This window comes from Eretmochelys imbricata, chromosome 2 (assembly GCF_965152235.1).
Source record: "Eretmochelys imbricata isolate rEreImb1 chromosome 2, rEreImb1.hap1, whole genome shotgun sequence".
In the NCBI taxonomy this organism is placed as follows: Eukaryota; Metazoa; Chordata; order Testudines; family Cheloniidae; genus Eretmochelys; species Eretmochelys imbricata.
The window spans coordinates 88,942,739-88,962,427 of record NC_135573.1 but is presented as its reverse complement, the minus strand read 5'-3'; the positions used below and the strand labels follow the sequence as shown (position 1 = coordinate 88,962,427).

The 19,689-nt window shown below is 42.2% G+C and overlaps 1 protein-coding gene across 1 annotated transcript in view; it reads right to left on the bottom strand.

Moving 5' to 3' along the window:
- RAB31 (RAB31, member RAS oncogene family) overlaps positions 1 to 19,689 on the bottom strand; it is a 109,032-nt gene that overhangs the window by 25,940 nt on the left and 63,403 nt on the right. The window contains exon 3 of the mRNA XM_077809064.1: positions 17,964 to 18,045. Coding sequence (XP_077665190.1) covers positions 17,964 to 18,045 — 82 coding nt within the window. The remainder of the gene's footprint in view (positions 1 to 17,963; positions 18,046 to 19,689) is intronic.

The following is a 19,689-nucleotide window of genomic DNA, read 5'->3' as shown; positions in this document are numbered from 1 at the left end:
GTGGGCATTGTCACTGACCTACAACTCCTCTGTGACCCAAAGCAAAGGCCAAGCTTTCACAGTAGCAGATGGCCAACAGGCTTTTCATCCAGCATCTCCTTTTCATCTCATGGGCAACCACCAGCAGTGATCATAGAGGAGAAGATGCTTAAAGCTTTTTCAAACGCTCACCATTGGCTGTCTTTGATCACCATGGGCCTGTGAATATCAATAACAAATAGTATACAGAAAACCCTGTGGAATTTTCAGAAAGCTCGGTGGGAGGTCTTTCAAGCAGAACTAGAAATGTCTGTTAACAAACTGGTTGAGCTGGACTTGACATGACCAGCCAATATAAATTATTCCTATCAAGTTTTCTGCAAATTAATTCAGGTAGCTGCTAAGAAATCAATCTGTAGAAGCTATCACTGACCGCATACACCTGGGTGGTCATCAGAAGCAGTTAAGCTCTACCAGGAATTTAAATCTGCTGGTAATGAACAGGAGGCTGTTAGTAAGAATAACTTTCATTCAATTGCTGGATCAAACCCAGTGCACTCGATGGAGAGATAAAGAGTCACAAACGTGGTCTTTACTCATTCTAGCTGGAAAGGTTAGCAGACCATCAAAAGACTTTCCAGCCTCAGCAAAAAGGAGTTTCCAGTCACTGCAAATGTTATCACATCCCAACCAGTGGCTAATGGCCACATACAGAACTTGGATAAGTCTTTCAGTCATGCAATCAAAACTGAGGTTACAGAAAAGTGTTATGCTCTAGTGTGGATTCACACTTGATGCTCCTTTTTCAGACAAAAAGCTGGACACCACCATAATGCTTTTGAAAATAGAAAGGCTCCGCATCTGAATTATATCCATATAGAGGTCCTACTTCACTGAGGCTCAAAAGCTGGCTGCTTTGGTTCTTCAACCAATGTTCCCAGGACAACTGCATCCTAAAATTCTGGCACAGAGCAAAGGTTGTAGCCATTTTGAAACCAGGAAAACCTATGGCCTGGGAGAATCTCCAGGATTGACCAGTTGATCGCGATCGACTGGTGACCACTGATTTACAGCATCAAAAGCACTCTTCGGCCTTCACCCTGACCCAAAAACTCCTCCCCAGGTTTCTTTCAGGTCAGCCACCATGCTTTCAGGGTATGTCAACACTGCAATTAGACAAGGGTGGCCATGCCAGCTGACTCAGGCTTGCGGGGCTCTGACTAGGGTGACCAGATGTCCTGATTTTAAAGGGACAGTCCCAATTTTGGGGGCTTTTTTCTTATATAGGCACCTATTACCCCCCACACCCTTTGTCCCGATTTTTTTACACTTGCTATCTGGTCACCCTAGCTCTGAAAAAGGGGCTGTTTAATTGCAGTATAGATGTTCAGGCTTGGGCTGCAGCCCAAGCTCTGGGACCCTTCACCATGCAAGATCCTAGAGCCTGGGCTCCAGCCTAAGTCCAAACAGCTATATTACAATTAAACAACCCTAAGCCCAAATCAGCTGGCATGGGCCAGCTCTAGGTTTTTAATTGCAGTGTAGACATAGCATAAAGGAGCAGCTTAGGGTTTCTTGTCTCTCCTCAGTTTCTTTGTGTTCTGCCATCACAATCTCTCTCTCTCTCTCTCTCTCTCTCGCTCACACACACACACATCCTACCCAAAACAATATTTGACAACCGCTCCTGGGTGGGTTCACACACACTTTGTCTTAGGTAGGGCTTAGACTAACAGTTATGTTAACTGAAGGGTGAGTCTACACCTATCAGTTCACAATCCCATAACAAGGTGTCACCTAGCTCATAACAATATAAAGGAAGCCTCAAAGTTTGTTTGCTCTTTAAGAGGGGCCCCTGTGTTGTCATCTTTTACTTCAAAAATACCAAGAAAGTCAAGACTGGTCTCCCCTAGTTTCACTGGAGGACTTCTTGCAGAGGTCTTGTGTTTGTTGTGAACTGCCATACCTTCATCAAAAGAGTTGGATGTTTAACAAAGACATCTTTTGTTTCAAAAGCTCATTAGGCTTTTGGTTAATGAAAAATCCCTTCCGCATTCAATCCCTCAGTCTCTTGTGATGTCGTCATTTCACTAGTTCTACAGTCACCACAGAGTCTTCAAGTGTAGACAACACCTGAATTCATAAATGTAAAAACCAAGAACTCTTCTCCACCCCTTTTTTTTGTTAGTTTGTTTTTGCAATAAACTGTTCCGGCCTTCTTTGTACGTCCAAACAAAAAAAAGCACAAGTTCAAACTTTTTTCTCTGCAGGTCACACTGAAGAGTATTAATATCTCTCTCATCTGTTAGGTGCCACTTTTTATTAAAAAGTGGGTTTCAAATTAGAAGGTGAGTGCTCTAGTGTACATTTTAGCCATCAGCACTTAGGCTATCAATGGTGGACGTAAAACAATTCACCTATATCCGAATAAGAAATCCATTGAGACACTCAAACCTATTTATTCACTGGGCCGGTGTTAGGAAACTGACCATTCTACACCTTCACAATTATTTTAGTATACATCTCTGCTAGACAGATCTTCTTAATGTGAATCTGCAGTGATTTTTGCTACTGCCTTAACTACAGAAAAATTCACTTAATTAGACTCTGAGGAAGTTACAAAAATTGCCATTTTGAAAAGATTCCTGAAAAATGTTTTGAAAATACTATTCATATGAATTAGTCAACTGTATAATCATGACATTTTAATGATAAAGGTGGCTTGATAAAATATATTTTGCAACTGGAGAGACAGTTTATAGCAGGAAGTTTCCACTACTCTTTAAGGTAAATTCATTAATTTCATACTCCCATTTCTTGCAAGGCTGAGCGCTCCAAAAGTGCAGAGAAGTGCACACTGCCTCTGAAATTCCCACCCTTATATTCCAGCTGTGACCTTCTATTCTTAAGAACTTCCAGGCTTGCCAGCTTTCTCAGCTCACAATATGGTTATTTCCTTCATTATTTTATACTAATATTTTTTAGACATAAAACAGTTAAAAAAAAAAAAAAAAGAAACAGTGGCCCAGATTTAAAAAAACCACAAGCTTAAAGTTTAGGATCCTAAAGGCCTATTTAGGCACCTAAATAAGTGATCTAATGTTCTAGCATTTCTGAAAATAAGGTTATTTATTGGATTTAGAGGCCTAATTTTAAATTCCTATTTGAAAATCTTGCCTGGTGATTTTATCATGTTTCACATTAGCTCAAGTTATTAAAATAGCATACCTTATTATAGTTTCCCAAGATCGGTGAGAGAAAGCTACCTTTAAACCATTTCATTAAGAAACTGAAATGGGCTAGTAACCATACCATCATAATCACAGCACAGAATACTCTAACAGATGAAAAGAAAATTAACCTAAACTTATTTTGTCACTGCTTTCAAATCACCTTATAAAAGTGTTATAAAAACACTATGGCATAGTACCACTAATGAGACTCAGCTATTAGGAAACCAAGATTCCCTCTCTCCACAAATTAACAGAATGTGCTTTTCTCCACTAGAAAACATGGAAAGACACCGTGTAACAATAAATAAATCAATAAGAGTTAAAAAATGGTTCTTTGGAAAAAATCTTCATTACTTTATGCAATAATGGACCTTTTAAAAAGTGTAAATATTTTATCAGAAGCACTGATTTTAAAAGCTTACATATATATATATATATATATATATTATTAATAATTATGCAAATAATTTTGTGTTTTCTAATACTAACCTTTCCAGAAATTACTTTAAAAAAGTCTTATTGGATCTTCTGCTAGCTTAATTACCCAAATGAAATACTCATGCCAAACTAAGTATGAGAATACAAAATACTAATGTGCAACCTGCCAAGGACCAAATGTGGGACAGAGGCCCAAAATGAGTGACAAGAAAAATAGTAGCGTATGAAACTTTAAATCATGTGGGGATTAACTATTGGAAATTAGCATTTTTATAACCAGGATTTTGTGATTCTGCATTTCTGATTCTAATAATTTACCATAAAGTTGAAAACTACAAGGGGCCACATCCTGCAATGCATTAGGGTAATTTTATCTCTGCTCCTTTTGGTGGAAAGCTGCCCCAAAGACAACATGACCAGTAGAGGCCACTCTAGCTACAGGCAAGCCAGGGATCTGCCTAGGATGGGAGATTTGGCCATGATGGAGGGGCGACTGGGCCAAACCTGAGTGGTGCTGTGACTCTGTGCACCAGGTCACAACACCACTCACTTAAATTTGGCCCCGCTGCCCTTCTGTTATGCTAGGGCTGCAGACTGCCTTAAGCAGTCTCTGTTAACCAGTCATCAGAGGCTCTCCTCCAGTGGCATAGAGCTGCTATCATGGTTCCTACACCACCACCCCTTCTCACATGGAGTGGTCAGGGAAAAGGGGAGTGGCCAGTGGTTTCCTACACTCTAGCTGCGGTTCTGGCCCCTGGGTGTTGCTGGCAATTTGTGTAATTTAGGGCAGCACTAAGGCGGCTCTAACTTGTGCAGTGCAGATCAGCCCAGAATAAGAGGGGAGCAAAGGTGGCTTTCCTAAATCCCATACAAGCTTTGCTGCATACCCTGAGCAGTGATTAAAAAAGCTCAGAAAGAGAGTACAACAGTAGCTTTGTAGAGCTCCTTCAGTCTCTGTTATCCCGCAGCTTCTTCCATGCTGAATGTCAGTGAGGTACTGACTCCACTAACAGCAATTCCAAGCATCCCTATGGACCATTTTTATATTTATTTATAGGCATTTCTATTGCAATCTTCACTGTAGTATCTGCACAGCAATGTCGTAGTTGGGGGACAGAAGCATAGGGCCAGATTCTCCAGTGTGACTAATTTATAGATTCATAGATTATAAAACCAGAAGAGGCCACTGTGATCATCTAGTCTAACCTCTTGTATAACACAGCCCATAGGACTTCCCTGAATTAATTCCTGTTTGAACTGCAACATATTACATATGAACTGCCGTACCTAGTGAGGTCTCACAAGGGTCAGTCCTGGGTCTGGCACTGTTCAATTTTTCCATTAATAACTTAGATAACGGAATGGAGAGCATACATATAAAATTTTCAGATGACAGCAAGTTGGTAGAGGTGGCAAGCACTTTGGAGGACAGGATTAGAATTCAAAACAACCTTGACAAATTGGAGAATTGGTCTGAATTCAACAAGATGAAACTCAATAAAGACAAAAAGAAAAGGAGTATTTGTGGCACCTTAGAGACTAACAAATTTATTTGAGCATAAGCTTTCGTGAGCTATGCTCAGATAAATTTGTTAGTCTCTAAGGTGCCACAAGTACTCCTTTTCTTTTTGCGGATACAGACTGATACGGCTGCTACTCTGAAACCTGTCAATAAAGACAAGAGCAAAGTACTTCATTTAGGAAGGAAAGACCAAATGCACAACTACAAAATGGGGAATAACTGGCTAGGCTGTAGTATTGCTGAAAAGGATCTGAAGGTTATAGTGGATCACAAATTAAATGGGCCAACAATGTGATGCAGTTGCAAAAAAGACTAATATCATCATGGGGTGTATTGTATAACTGTCCCACTCTACCAAGGGGCCAGAACTCTCAGCATTGGTAAGACCTCAGTTAGAATAATGTGTCCAGTTCTGGGAGCAACACTTTAGGAAAGAGGTGAATAAACTGGAGAGAGTTCAAAAGAGCAACAAAAATGATAAAAGGTTTAGAAATCCTGACCGAGGAGGAAAGGTTAAAAAAACTGGGCATGTGTAGCCTTGAGAAAAGACAAGTGAGGTATGGGATCCGGTAACAGTCTTCAAAAATGTTAATGGTGGTTATTAAGGGTATGGTGATCAACTGTTCTTTGCTGAAGGTAGGAGGAAAAATAATGGGCTTAATCTGCAGCAGTGGAGATTTAGGTTAGCTATTAGGAAAAAAACTTTCCAACTGTAAAGGCAATTAAGCGCTGGAATAGGCTTCCAAGGGAGGTTGTGGAATCCCTGTCATTGGAGGGCTTTAAGAACCAGTTGGACCTGTTCAGGATGAGCTAGGAGGCTTACTTCATCTTGATTCAATACAGGGGGATGGGCTGGATGACTTCTCAAGGTTCCTTCCAGCTCTACACTTCTATATCTTTTAGAAAAACATTCAATTTGATTTTACCATTTCCACTGATGGAGAATCTACCACAACCATTGGTAAACTGTTCCAATGGTTAATTGACCAAACTGTTAAAATGTTGCACTTTATTTCTAGTCTGAAATTGTCTAGAGTAGACTGAAGAGCCTTTTATCTTCATCACCAGCATATTACTATGCCCCATATAGGTACTTAGACTGTGATCAAGTCACCCCTTAATATTCTCTTTGTTAAACTAAACAGATTGAGCTCCTTCAGTCTATCACTCAGATATGTTTTCAAGTCCTTTAATCATTCTCATTGCTCTTCAGGGAGCTCTCTTTAATTTATCAACGTCCTTGAATTGTGACACCAGACCTGGATACAGTATTCCAGTAGCAGTTGGATGAATGCCAAATACAGAGGTAATTCTGTCTATAGAGTTGGTGTATCCAGCCTGTGCCAGGGGAATCCTTCTGAAGCACTCAGCCAACGTAGAGACTCCTATGCCACCCCCTGCTGATGGGGGCATGGCCAGAGCAGAAGAGATATTGCTGGAATGCCCCCTACTCTACACTAATCCTGCACTGCCGTTTCGGACTTTTACAACTGTTAACAATCGGTGTAGCGTAGAACAGCACTCAGTTTTCTCTTACTGATGACAGTGTAAGTGGCAGGTGCAACTTGTGAATCACACCGTGGATAATATGGGAGATACGAGTGGCACTTTGGGCGGAGAGGCCCTGGAGGAAAACCCTACCAACAGCCACATAATCAACAGGAGTCAATCAGCATTTCCACACAACTTCCAACTAGCAGGGGGCAGCATAAGACCTTGCCACCCCATTATAAACTGCATCAGGTGATCACTTCTTTGATCTTTGTTGCATCTAAGACCAAACAGAGGAGCTTGAAGCAAACTAAAGGAGGCTAAATTCAGCAGATGCCCTTTCAAGCATCTGCAAATGTTCCTAGAATCAGAGGTGGAGTATCTCGGGCCTAGATTTTCCTTTTCATTCTTGTCAACTTATTCTCTGAATACTTATGTCTTACCCAAGGGGGCTAGGCCAGACGCCTTAGCTATACTTCAGACATTGCCCAGATCAGTTTTAGTGCAGTGTCTTATCTTCTCTGATGCTATGGCCTACCACAGAAATACTGTTTAAAATCTTAGGTGTTAGAGAGGAGTTATGGAAGAGAAATAGAAACAATAAGTAGATTATCCTGAAATGTAAGCTTCTCACACAGACAGTGGAGGGGTTGGTGAGATGGGAAATTCCTAACATTCCCAGCTGGCAAAGAGTGAATGGAAAATGTTATGCATGCATGCCATTCACAGATATGATTTAGCATTTTATAACCTTGAGTAGTTTTCCCTCCATACAACACAGGGCTGTAATTCTAGTACTAAGGAAACTTTTAAAAATAGTTGTATATATCAGTATTTTACAAAGATTTGAAAATCAGTAGATGTCACTCCCACAAGTATGTACAGATTACTCATCTTCTTCTGGACCCAAAGTTCAAAAGGACAGAAAAATTTATTTAAGAAATCTTTATAGGTAATTGCTAGTCTATCAACCCAGTCCAGCATTTTCTTATTCATTTATCAGAGTTGACTGAAAAAGCCTCTTATTCACTCATATACATTGCCTCCAAAAGATAAGAGTTCTTGCAGTAAAAGAAAAAAAATATACCAGCATTTTAGGAGAGGATATTTAAAATAAGCAGAAAAAGCTTTGAAATACTGTAGAAATGACAGTGTTCAGCCCTTATCAAGATCAGTCATTAAGTGAAACATCTAGGGACATTAAATCTTTATTCTGAATTATTGTTCTTTCGTAGGCTGCATGTGAGGGTTTTGGGTTGTTGTTGTTTAATGAATATATATATATACACACACACACAGAGACACACACACACTTCAAAGTAGTTACCTAGTTTTATGATCAGTCTTACAAGTGGAAATGCCATGTTGCCTTTATTTGCTTATTTATTTTGATGACATTCCCTCCCCACCCCAACAAAATAAAACAAAAACAAACAAACATGAAATTGTGACAGAACTCATCTGTTGTCCTACCTTAGCACCAGCTGTTAGCCTGCATAAATCTGTATATTTGTTATGGCAGATATGGCTTGTTAACAATTAACAACATGCAAGGTATACAGAAGGTCAGAGCTGCTTTCTAGAGAAAGGGTAGAAGAGGTCCTAGTCTGAAGCCCTAGGGACAGGGCTCAGGTTGTCTTCACTGAAGAGTTAACTTGAGTTATCTACATTTGAGTTAGGCCATCTTGAGTGAGAGTGGTCATGAAATAGCACTGAAGCTAAACAAATTGGCTTAACATCACAGATTGTGTTAGCAGCTGACAAGTGCTCTCTTGAGCTTTAGCCTTTACACCCAGACAACTTATGTTTAAAGGACGAGAGTACTCAAGCTAAGGGGTTTGCTTGAGAATGGAATTCAAGGTAGGGGCAACACTTCATTTATAACTTGAGTTAATTCTGCACTGAAGACAAGCCCTTAGATTATGCTACATTGTATTATGTTTGAGTTCCAATAAAGCTAAAGTCCAGGAATAGGACAAGTCTGAACTCTAACTCAAGGTCTGTGTATTCTGAGGATAAGTTATTAACTAGGGCCCACATCTTAAAAGGTATTTAAACACTGATTTCAATGAGTTAGATTTATACTTTCCAGGCTCTGACAGAGCAAGAACCCTGTGGCAAAAACCCTGTTGCTGTAAAGGAGGGCAAGAGACAATATCTCATTCTCTGTTCAGAAGAAACCCAGAAGTGTCTCAGCAAGTGGGAAAGAATTCAAATGAGCTAGGAAAAGTTTGTAGTTGTTTAGTGCATAGTGCTGCATTATTAGGAAGGAAACTGAGTGAAAGCAGGGTTCTAGCTTCTGATTCTCAAGCAGGGAAAAGGGAGGACTAGAAAGGTACAGTTTCTCTTGAGCACATCCTGCTGGATGTCCATGAGCTGGCAGTGAAATCAGGGAATAGAATTTTGCTAAGTGATGGGAGCATCCAATGGCTGGAAGTTGAAGCTAGACAAATTCAAACTGGAAATAAGGTGTGCATTTTTAATGAGGTTAATTAACCCCTGGCACAATTTACCAAGGGTCTTGGTGGATTCTCCATCACTGGCAACTTTTAAATCAAGATTGGATGTTTTTCTAAAAGATCTGCTCTAGGAATTATTTGGGGGAAGTTTTTGTCTTAAGTTATATAGCAGGTCAGACTAGATAATCACAATGGTCCCTTCTTGCCTTGGAATCTATGCACAAAGCGTGGATAGCGACTTGTGGGTGTGGGAGAGACTGGAGAAGAGGTCTCTGTGAGTAAAAGCTACATCCATTTGGATTGGTCTTTTTAGCCACTTATGAAGTTATTGCATATGGAATTATGAAAAAACCCCTGCACATGAGTTCTAGCCGGGCTCAAACACCTAGATGCCCTTTTACTAAAAAACAGTAGCAAAAAAGTGTATACATACATTTCCTTGTCTTGGAAACATAGCCTTCTGGCTGCCACAATATTCGTCAGGCTGGCAAAATGGAAAATTAGCAGCAGCCCAAGGCATACAGACAAAAGCATTGTAATTAGAAACTACTTATGGCATCACAAACTGAAATACACACTAATAAAAACATCCTTAGCTAACTTGAGATGAGATTGGTTGTAGGTTGTAATATTTGCTCACCATAACAAAACTGTCACGAATTTTAGCCATGCAGTTCAGGGCAGCACTGCAAGTTTGAAGAAAAGCACTAAGGAAAAAAGGCAAGCTGGAGGAAAAGTGACACTCTGGAAAGTGGAATAAGTGGGATCATTTGACAGCATGTGATCACAGAAACTGGGACATCAGAGATTGATACTTAAACAGGGAGAAGCAAAGGGATGTTTTTAAATATGCTGCTGAGGTTTCAAATCCTCCTCACTAGAAAGGGAAGGATGGTGCAACAGCTCATTTTTTTTCCTGACAAAACAACCTACACTCTCCTCAATAAGTGGTACTGGAAGTCATGCAGCGCTGCCAGAAGTCTCTCTGGAAGCTCAGCGCATCCACTGTATAACAAACTGAGCATTCACTCCTACCCCTGTCAAGGCAGGAAGTCTGCTTCTGAAGCCCATTTTCTAACACTCACATCATACTGCAAAAAATTGTTGTAGGCTTTTATTAAAACATTTTATATTAAAAATGCAGATTTAGGAACTGGAATTTTCCATCTAGCGTTACTTATGCAGGCTCTTTTTATTTTTTTTAAATCCACTTCATGAATTAGGGGCAGAGCTGTGTTGCTAATACTCAGTCCAAGCTCGGGGGCAGATTGTTATAGGTTAGGCATGGACATTTCTCATTGTTTGTTTTTTCCATCTTTTTTCTAAGCTGCTTTGTTCTGACTACACCATTCTCTCCTCCCTCCACCCCTGAAGAAATGCAGAGATAAAACTTCTTTCCTCTTAGGAAGCTGCTTTGATTGGTCAGGGGTTCTGAAAAGGGAAACTACAGCAGCTTTTCACACTTTGTGCTTAAATGCTGCAGAAGTGGAATGTGAAGCAGTCACTTGGTACTCCTATCAAATGAGGAGTTAATAGTAACTCAGGCTCCCACAGGCACTCCAGGGCAGGGCTACAAAAGTAATTGCTTCAGGAACAGGAAGAAAGATGTCTGGGGAAAGGCTGCAAGTACAGCTTGTTACAATTTTCCAACAGAAAATGCCCGTTTTGTCCAATTCAAACCTTGCCACAGGAATGTGTTTATTCTGATGAAATTTTTGTTTTGAAAAAAACTGAGATTAAGCATTTTGATAAGGTTGGACCTTATTGGAATGGAGACTTTGTTTTGAAAATGTTTTATATTGTAATTTATATTCTAAAATATAAATTTTAAAAAATTGAAATTGTAATGAAACATTTCCACTTTGAAAGGAAATGCTTCAATTGACCCAAAATGAAATTTTTCAAAAAATTTGCTTTGTGGGAAAGTTTGAAATTTGGCAATTTGTTCTGATTCGGAACTAAAACAAATTTTGAAATTGCAGGATTTCCTGCTAAAAGGAAATTCTGGTTCCCATATAGCTGTAGCTGTGAGTCTGAGTTAAAACACCCTGTGGTTGAGGGAAATAGCTTTTGTTAAGTGTTGACTTTCGCAGTAATCTGGTTTTCTGTGACCAAGCTCTGGCTGGCCGGCCTGTGGGGTGACTGTGCTGAACTGCTTCTCCTGCTCCAGTTTTTCATACACACTGTGGCCAAAGTTTCCAAAAGTTTGAGCTGATACAAACAGCCATTTGGATGCCCATCTGAGTTTCCAGTGCTCAGTGGGATTTCCTAAAGCATCCATAGAAGCATCCTGGCTTCTCAGAGGTGATTGGAAATTACAACCAGATGCTAAATGTTACTACACATGACAAAATTGCATCTGCTAATGAGGTCTGGACACCTACTGGTGAGCAGTCTAAATGCAGGCTAGTTTTAGACATGATGGGAAGAAGATGGGCGAGGATGAGGAGGCAAGAGGACAGGGTGACCACATAGCAAGTGAGAAAAATCAGGATTGGGCAACTGGCGCCTATGTACGACAAAGCCCCGAATAACGGGACTGTCCCTAAAAAATTGGGACATCTGGTCACCCTACAAGAGGAAGCCCAAATATTGATTCAAATGCCACTGCAGGATCAAAGGCAGAGAAGGAAAGAAGTTGGGGGTGCAGAAGGACAAACACAGAACTGCTCCTGAAGATGTTATGGAGGAACAGGCCTGCTGTTTACTTCTTTAAGATGTGCTACATTTTCTGTAAACTCCTAAGGAAGAAAATTAATCTATGCTATATTCATACTTTTAGTTTAAGCTTTTCAGTGGCCTGATGTAGCCAGAACTAGTTGCTCTGACAACTTGGGCACAGCCAAATGCCAGCTCTAATTAGCCCAACAGACTTGAGCCCCAGCGGAGTGCTTGCATGACTATCTGAGTCTGCCCAAGTTTTGAATTTTTTTTTTACTTGAAGCTCTCTATCAGTTTCTCCACCTGTTAAATAGAGATATTACTTATGCCTCATAGTAAAGAACAGTGAGACAGATGGATGAGGAACTATTAAGTATGGTTGTTATTATTAGCTCCTGTCAGAACTATTGTCTGTAGGTCTTAACTGTCACTTTAGCTGAACCCCCCGGAAGGGCTTTGTTCTGCAGTCATATGCATTTCTGACTGCAGAGCCTGGAGGGGTGAGGGAGAAGGAACTCAATCCTTCTATCTGATAGAGACTGGGGGCGTCCTCCCCTCTCCTGCCACTACTTACTCTGCTAGGGGGAGGAGAGTTAAGTGCAGCTGCTTCTATTCCTGCCTTGCCATGAAATCTTCAGGGGATGCATCGGTGCTGGAACTAGGGGTGCTTCCGCACCCCCTGGCTTGAAGTAGTTTCCATCGTATGCAGGGTTTACAGTCTGGTTCAATGGTTCTCAGCACCCCCACTATACAAATTGTTCCAGCACCCCTGGGGGATGTAGGGACAGTCCATCTTCTTGTATTTTCTCCTATTACACGTCCACATGTGAAAAGGCGTGGTGGCTTTGGGGGTTGTGTGGAGTAGAGTGAAAGGCAGGGTGAATAGACCTCTGATTAGAGTCAGAGTGAACCAAGTGGTGGTCAGCACATGACCATTCTGCTTTTTTTGAAACCAGGGTGAGTGGGAAAGCAGTAGAAGAGCTTTCTGTATCAGGGCGCAGATGTGGCACCAGTTTGGGCAGCTGTGGAAATGCAGAAGGCACCAGGCCCTGATTATAATGTACGCACACACGTGTTCCCACATTTGGACTTAAATTTAGAAGAATTAAGCCAAACCAAAACACTGAGGAAAAATATGTAAGTAATTTTGTTCTTAAGAACAGGAAGTGAGCCTGAACAGTTAGAAAAAGTGCATGCGAGGTGCCTTATGATGCAATTTTTTTAAAAAAAAGTAAGATACCTGCGTGGAGGAGTTTACCATCTAGTTTCAGACATGCTACTACACAGGGGACAATAAAGAAGATGGAGGAGAAAGATCAGGAGTGACACCAGTAAAAGTATGCAGTTTGCCAGTTAGAGCAGGCATACATCATGATGGAACAATGGATTGTGTTGTTTGGGGGTTTATCAGCTGTGACAAAGTCAGACTTGACAGTTCTAAAAGAGTAGCTAAAGCAGGCATATTAATGTTAGAATGGTCAAAGCCCTTTTTCCTATGAACTGAAAGAGGTTACCTCAAGTTAATCATGGACACCTGAATCCAATTAAGGGCAGCCTCTGATCTTTGAAAACCTCTTCCAGTGAGAGAGAGAAGAGAGGCAAGCTGCAGAAGGGTTGTGTGCAGTAAGGGGAAAAAGGCTTCTAAACAGCCGTTTTCTCTATAAAGGAAATCTTGCATTTATTTCTGTTTGGGAAGGGGGCCTTGGTTCCCACAATAACTGGGCCCAGAGTGGGCAACTGGTTACCAGTAAGGCTGCAAGTTTGTCATGGAGGTCACTGATTCTGTTATCTCTGTGACTTTTGCAGAGGCTGGTGCAACTTGCTCAGGGGCAGCTCAGGCAGCCCCTGTTCCAGGCACTGCTGCTGGGACAATCTTGGGCCCCTGCAGCAGAGTTTGGGTATGGGAGGAGGCAGGGGGTTGGGGCACGAGACAGAGTGAGGCAGGCTGTAATTGGCACTTACCTGGGGGGCTCCCCAGAAGTGGCAACATCCCCCTCGCTCAGCTGCTAGGCAGAGGCGTGGCCAGGCAGCTCTGCATGCTGCCTCTGCCCCGGGCACTGCCCCCACAGCTCCCATTGGTTGGGAGGCGGCCAATGGGAGCTGCAGGTGCAGTGCCTGCAGGCAGAGGCAGCATGCAGAGCTCCCTGGCCACGCCTCCACCGAGCAGCTGAGCGAGGAGGATGTTACTGCTTCCAGGGAGCCCCCCAGGTAAGCGCTGACCAGAGCCCACCTCATCCCATCCCGTACCCCAACCCTCTGCCCCCTCCCACACCCAACCTCTGCTGCTGGGCTCCCAGGCCACATGCCACTGCCCTTGCCCCCCCCCCCCCAGTTTTATTCACTGGTACTTTTGATAAAAGTCATGGACAGGTCACAGGCCGTGAATTTTTGTTTATTGCCCATGACCTGTCCGTGACTTTTACTAAAAATACCCATGACAAACGTAGCCTTAGAACTATTGGAGGCACTACTCCAGGGGAGTTAGGAAACATTTTTTGTTTAAAGAAACTTCTAGGGCCTACCCTGTCAATAAACCAACCTTAAGAATCAAACCTCTGAAGCAGGTGTGATTTACTCCAGGCCCCTCCTCTGCCCTCAACGCCAGAGGGAGAAACACTGAGTTTTGACACTGTGAAAGGTGTGTTGCCACGTATGGCACCAGCAGTGGGATTTGGCACAGCAGACTATCCCAGAAACCATTCCGGAGAATGGATGACACGGTGAAGGTGCTGGTGCAGGGCACTGCAGCACAACAGGATGTTACCAGAGTCCAGGTGGCTGCACAGCAGAAGTCTGTACAAATATAACAGGAGACAAACTAACAGCTGATAAACCAGGCAACACAGGACCAAGCCACCCTACAGGAAGTAGTGAGACCGCTAACGCCCTGACTACTACAGGAGGTGGTCATGATGGAACTCAATCCTTAAAGGCTAGCAGCTACCTACAGAAGATGACATCAAGGCATATCGCCTCATGTTTGGAAAAACAGCCTTGTGTGACTCCTGGCCTCACTCCTGTGTGGAGAGGACCAGAAGCCCTACTATGAGATGGTAATGGAAATATCCAAGGAGATTCTGATAGATTAAGAGATTCCCTTCATATCAAAGTTGACGAAGGAGCTGTGTGTGATACATTGAATACAGGCCCTATGCACTTCAGTTTACTATCCGGACTGATGGCCTGGTCAAACGCTTCAGCGGAACACTGAAGAGCATGATACAGAAAGTAGCAAGTCAAGATGGAAAAAACTAGGATATCTTGCTACTCTACCCAATGTTTGCTATAAGGGAAGTAACCAGTAGGGTGACCAGATACAAAGTGTGAAATACCAGGACCGGAGGAGAGGGGTAATAAGTTGCCTAAATAAGACAATGCACCCCTAATATCAGGACATCTGGTCACCCTACTTACATAGTCATCGTGCCTGTGGCATATTGGACATTGCCAAGGAAGATTGGAAGGAACAGCCTAATCAAGGAACCAATGTCATTGAACAGGTCATGCAGATGCAGGACAGAATATCCCAAGTCATCGCAGTAGGGCAGGAACATATGGAAAAAGCCACGGAAGACCAACAAGTCTATCATAATTTACAAGCAAGGGTTTAGAAATTCCAGACTTCTGATCAGACAAAGGTGTTGGTGCCCACAATGGAAAGCAAGCAACTGGCCAGATGGCAGAGGCCATACAAAGTAATAGAGGCCAAAGCAGGAGCAAACTATCACATTATCCTATTCAAGCCCTGGCAATGCATAGAAACTTATATGGTCACCCTAGAGACACTACTGCGGGAAGATAAGCCTCAGGAATGAGTCAAAATATCTCCAGAGTTATCCCTGTACAGCTTCTAGAAGTTGTCAAGATGATTGAATGAAACCAAGATATGTTTTCAGAGAAGCCAGCCAGAACCACAGAAGCACATCACAAATCCAGGAGTGAATGTAAAGCTTAAACCATACCGGATCCCTGAGGATAAAAGGGAGGAAATAAGTACAGAAATTAAGATGCTGGAGCAGCGTTTCAAAGTTTTCCATAGTTAGTGGTCCAGCCCAATCATTCTGATAACTAAACCAGATGGTACCATAAGGTCCTACAATGACTTCTGAAAATTAAATGAGTTGTGCCAGTTTGTTTCCTACCCCGTACCTCAGATAGATGAGCTCAGACCAGTTGGGGAAAAGCAAGATTGTCTACCCTCAACCTGTTCAAAGGCTATTGGCAAATCCCTCTAGCAGAAGCTGCCAAGGAGGAGACTGCTTTTTCTACACCAGAAGGCCTAGACCAGTACAGGTTCCTCCCTTTTGGATTGCATGGGGCACCAGAAACCTTCCAATGCCTCATTGATAAGCTATTACGCCCACGTGCCAGGTATACACTTACTTGCACAATGTGATCATACACAGCCAAGACTAGGGGACACATCTGGAAAAGGCTGAAGCAGGATACCCTGAGGAAAATGGGTTTCACAGAGAACCCATCCAAATGTGGAGCAGGGTTAGCTGAAGCCATATACCTTGAGTACGTTACAGGGAGAAGCGTAGCAAAATCCCAGCTGAACAAGTCAGAGGTGATACAAAGTTGGCCTCAGACAGTAAGGAAGAAGTAGATCAGAGTGTTTGTAGGGATAGTGGGATTCTACAGATAATTTATTCCCCTCTCCATTTCCAGGGTGCAAGAAATTTTATGCATAAAGGCAGCATGCAAAAGGGCAAAGAGACAATTTTAGGCAGACAAACAGGACATCAAGGCTTACACTGGCATTATTAGCAGAGCAGAGAAGGCAATGGGATAGTGTGATAAGAAGCTAGGAGCTTGATCGCTTCTTACCAGTATAAATCCACTGGGCCAAATCCTGCTGCACAAAACCCTTCTTCAGCCTGCTTCCCATCCCTCTTATGTGTCATTCTGACAGTGCACAGAGGGCATTCAGTGAAGCCAGCTTAACTGATTACCTGGATTTTGGCCCAGTATAGGGGAATTCCCAGGAGTCATAGACCTGGCATACACAATATCCCCTTTTCACAACTCCCTAGGTAGTGGTCATATCAAGTATGACCAGATGCTCAATGGCATTTTTCTGATTGTGTTTGTACATAATGTGAAAACTTTGGAATGCTGCATCCCATCAAATTCCAAAACTTCAAGGGAAGTTATAAACATGAGAAGGCAGAATTCTACTGATTTTGGTGAAAACTAGAAAACAGGAAGGAGAAAATGGGGGACAGGTGGAGCCCTGGCATCTGGTTAGCAGAACCAACACAGCTTCAGCCACCATTGTTGTGGCTTATAAATCAAATAACTGGTTGATGACAGCCATTAATGCCATCCAGCATAACAATGCTCCTCATCTCAGCTCTGATCAAGGTCCCAGTACAGTTTTAAAATGCTGACACCCTGAATGATTTATCTCCCAGACAGAAAACAAACAATAGTGGCGGGAAATGGGGGTGCACAGAATGGGAGGGGAAAATGTGGGTTGCTGGTATGCATATGTGCTGGAACTATGGATGCTGCCACATCCCTTGGCTTGAAGTGGTTTCCATCATGTGCAGGGGTTACAGTTTGATTCAATATCTCTCAGCATCCCCACTATACAAATTGTTCCAGCATCCCTGCTGGCATGTGGGGAAGAGGAAATGGAGAGCACACACAACCCCTACCATTTGGCAGAGGGGGAAAATGAGGGAAAAAACACACAAAGCCCCTGCCTTGGGGGAAATGGATAATGCAGGGGCATTCAAGAAAGGGGGAAATGGAGGACCACACAGAGCTCCAGACATGTGGTAGATGGGAGAATGGCGGGGATGAAGGGAGGTGTTGCAGGGAGTTGTGGCTGTGGTGTGTGCAAGTGCGGTCAAAGTATGTGACCCTCCAGAGTAAGAGATCAGAATCAGCCTGTAAATCAAGATACAGGCAGAAGCAGAGTTCCACAGGGCTTTGTAGAAGAGGGCAGGAGTTTAAACTTGATCCAGTGGTCTCTGCTTTTAGGCAAGTCACTTAACCTGCTTGCTTCTGTTTTCCCATCTGTGAAACGGGAATAGTAATACTTAGTTTCTGAGACATACTTCACAAGGTAGTGTGAGAATTCATTGAACATGTTTGTTAAAGACCTGTGAAGATGATAAGTGGCATACAAGTATTAACTATTTTAACAGAACATATCACAGTGATACTCACCCGCTCCTGACCAGCGGTATCCCAGATCAGAAATTTATGAAGCTCATTCCCACAAGGCACAGTTTTAGTCATGAAGGATGCACTGAAATGAGAAAGTACCAACTGTTTGTTGTTCAGATCCAAACTCACTGTGAGGTTAACAAATGAAATTCACTGGATCAATATTCCAAATATATATCAACTCTAGACTTCGGGCAGGTTTGTTTGGTTAGGCCAGGCCACTAAGGGTGGGAAAAAGTCATTTTCTGGTAGAGCGTCCATTCAGTAATATCCCCTGGATTTATTTATGCTTATGCAAATTAGGATTTTTCTGTTCCTCTGGTGAGGTTTAGAGGGATCCTTCTGGTTAGGCTCAAGAGCACCAGCACCAAACGTGCTTGGGGCCCATACCTCCTTTCTTCTCTGTGCACATGCCTGTCCATTGGGCAGCTGGCACTTCAGGTTCTTTTTGTTGTTGTTGCTGATCCTGGTGAACATCCTCTTGCAAGGAGTGGGATGAGTGTACATGTTATCACCCCACCAAGCAGTGAATGAGTGATTTCATCATGCTAGTGTAGGAGACAGGAAAAGTAAGTGACTAGCAACAAAACAGCTGAACAGACCTTATACAAAGTGTTGCCAAAAGTACAAAGTAAACACACCAAAAAGTCCTAGCCCCAATCCCCTCCAATCTTGGGCACCGTAATGTTAGTTGTTACTTCTAACAATAATAGGTAGAATTTTTTCAGAGAGAAATGTGATGTTTTCAAAATTGTATCCCTTTAAGAAAGAAGGCTAGACATTTATAGGTTTGCTCTGTACAACAGTGTTTGAGCTGAAGGAGGCCTGAAAGAGATTGCCCAGGCTCTGGTAGAATTGTGTTTCTTTCTAGACACTGCTGAACCATTCCTGCAAAGATAACTTTTATCCCTGATGTATAAAGATGCATCTGATAGGATGTGTTTTGCATTAGAAATACACCAGATTACATCACATGGCATGTGTTTTCGAAACATTTTCTAGGAAAGATACACAAGAGGTTCCCTGGATAGCTATCTGTAAATTGCTCAATTCAAACAGTGTTCCATTGGATACAAAAAGATGAAGTAACACAGGAAGAACAGTATTTTCTTTGGTTATTTTGAGGTTGTATGTTTCCAACTATCACTCTTTTGCTCTCCGTATTATGCAACACTTCACAGCTTTGAAAACAGGAAGTTCAGAACACCAGCAGCTACAGGAGGTTACTGGAATTGTGGATTTAGAACATTAGTTCATTTGGCAAAAAAACACAAACTCTTACCTACATAGTTGTCCTACTTAGAAAACATAAGGTAACAAAACACATTAGTAATATTTAACTCAGTACACTAATGGGCCAAAGTGGGTTTTGTTTTTTTTTCAAATATAAAATCTTTTTCCCCTAAACATGACAATTATGAAAAATTTGTCTTTTCTTCTCATATGGGTAGAATATCTTTACTTTGATAAAGGATTGATAGTGGTTTAGAACTAAAGGACCACTCAGGTTCCCATTAATTTAATCACTATGAGCAAATGTCTTCCTAATCAATACTGCTAGTGATGATGTTCTTCCTTGCCCCCTCCTCTCCTAGGGCCTAGCTTCCTCCATTTGCTAAATTCAGTCATCCAAAACTGTATTGGAATCTGGTCATAAAATCCCCAGCTGGGATTCCAATTGTGCATCCCAAGGCAAAGGTCAGTGGGTTACAGCTGAAAGCTTTTA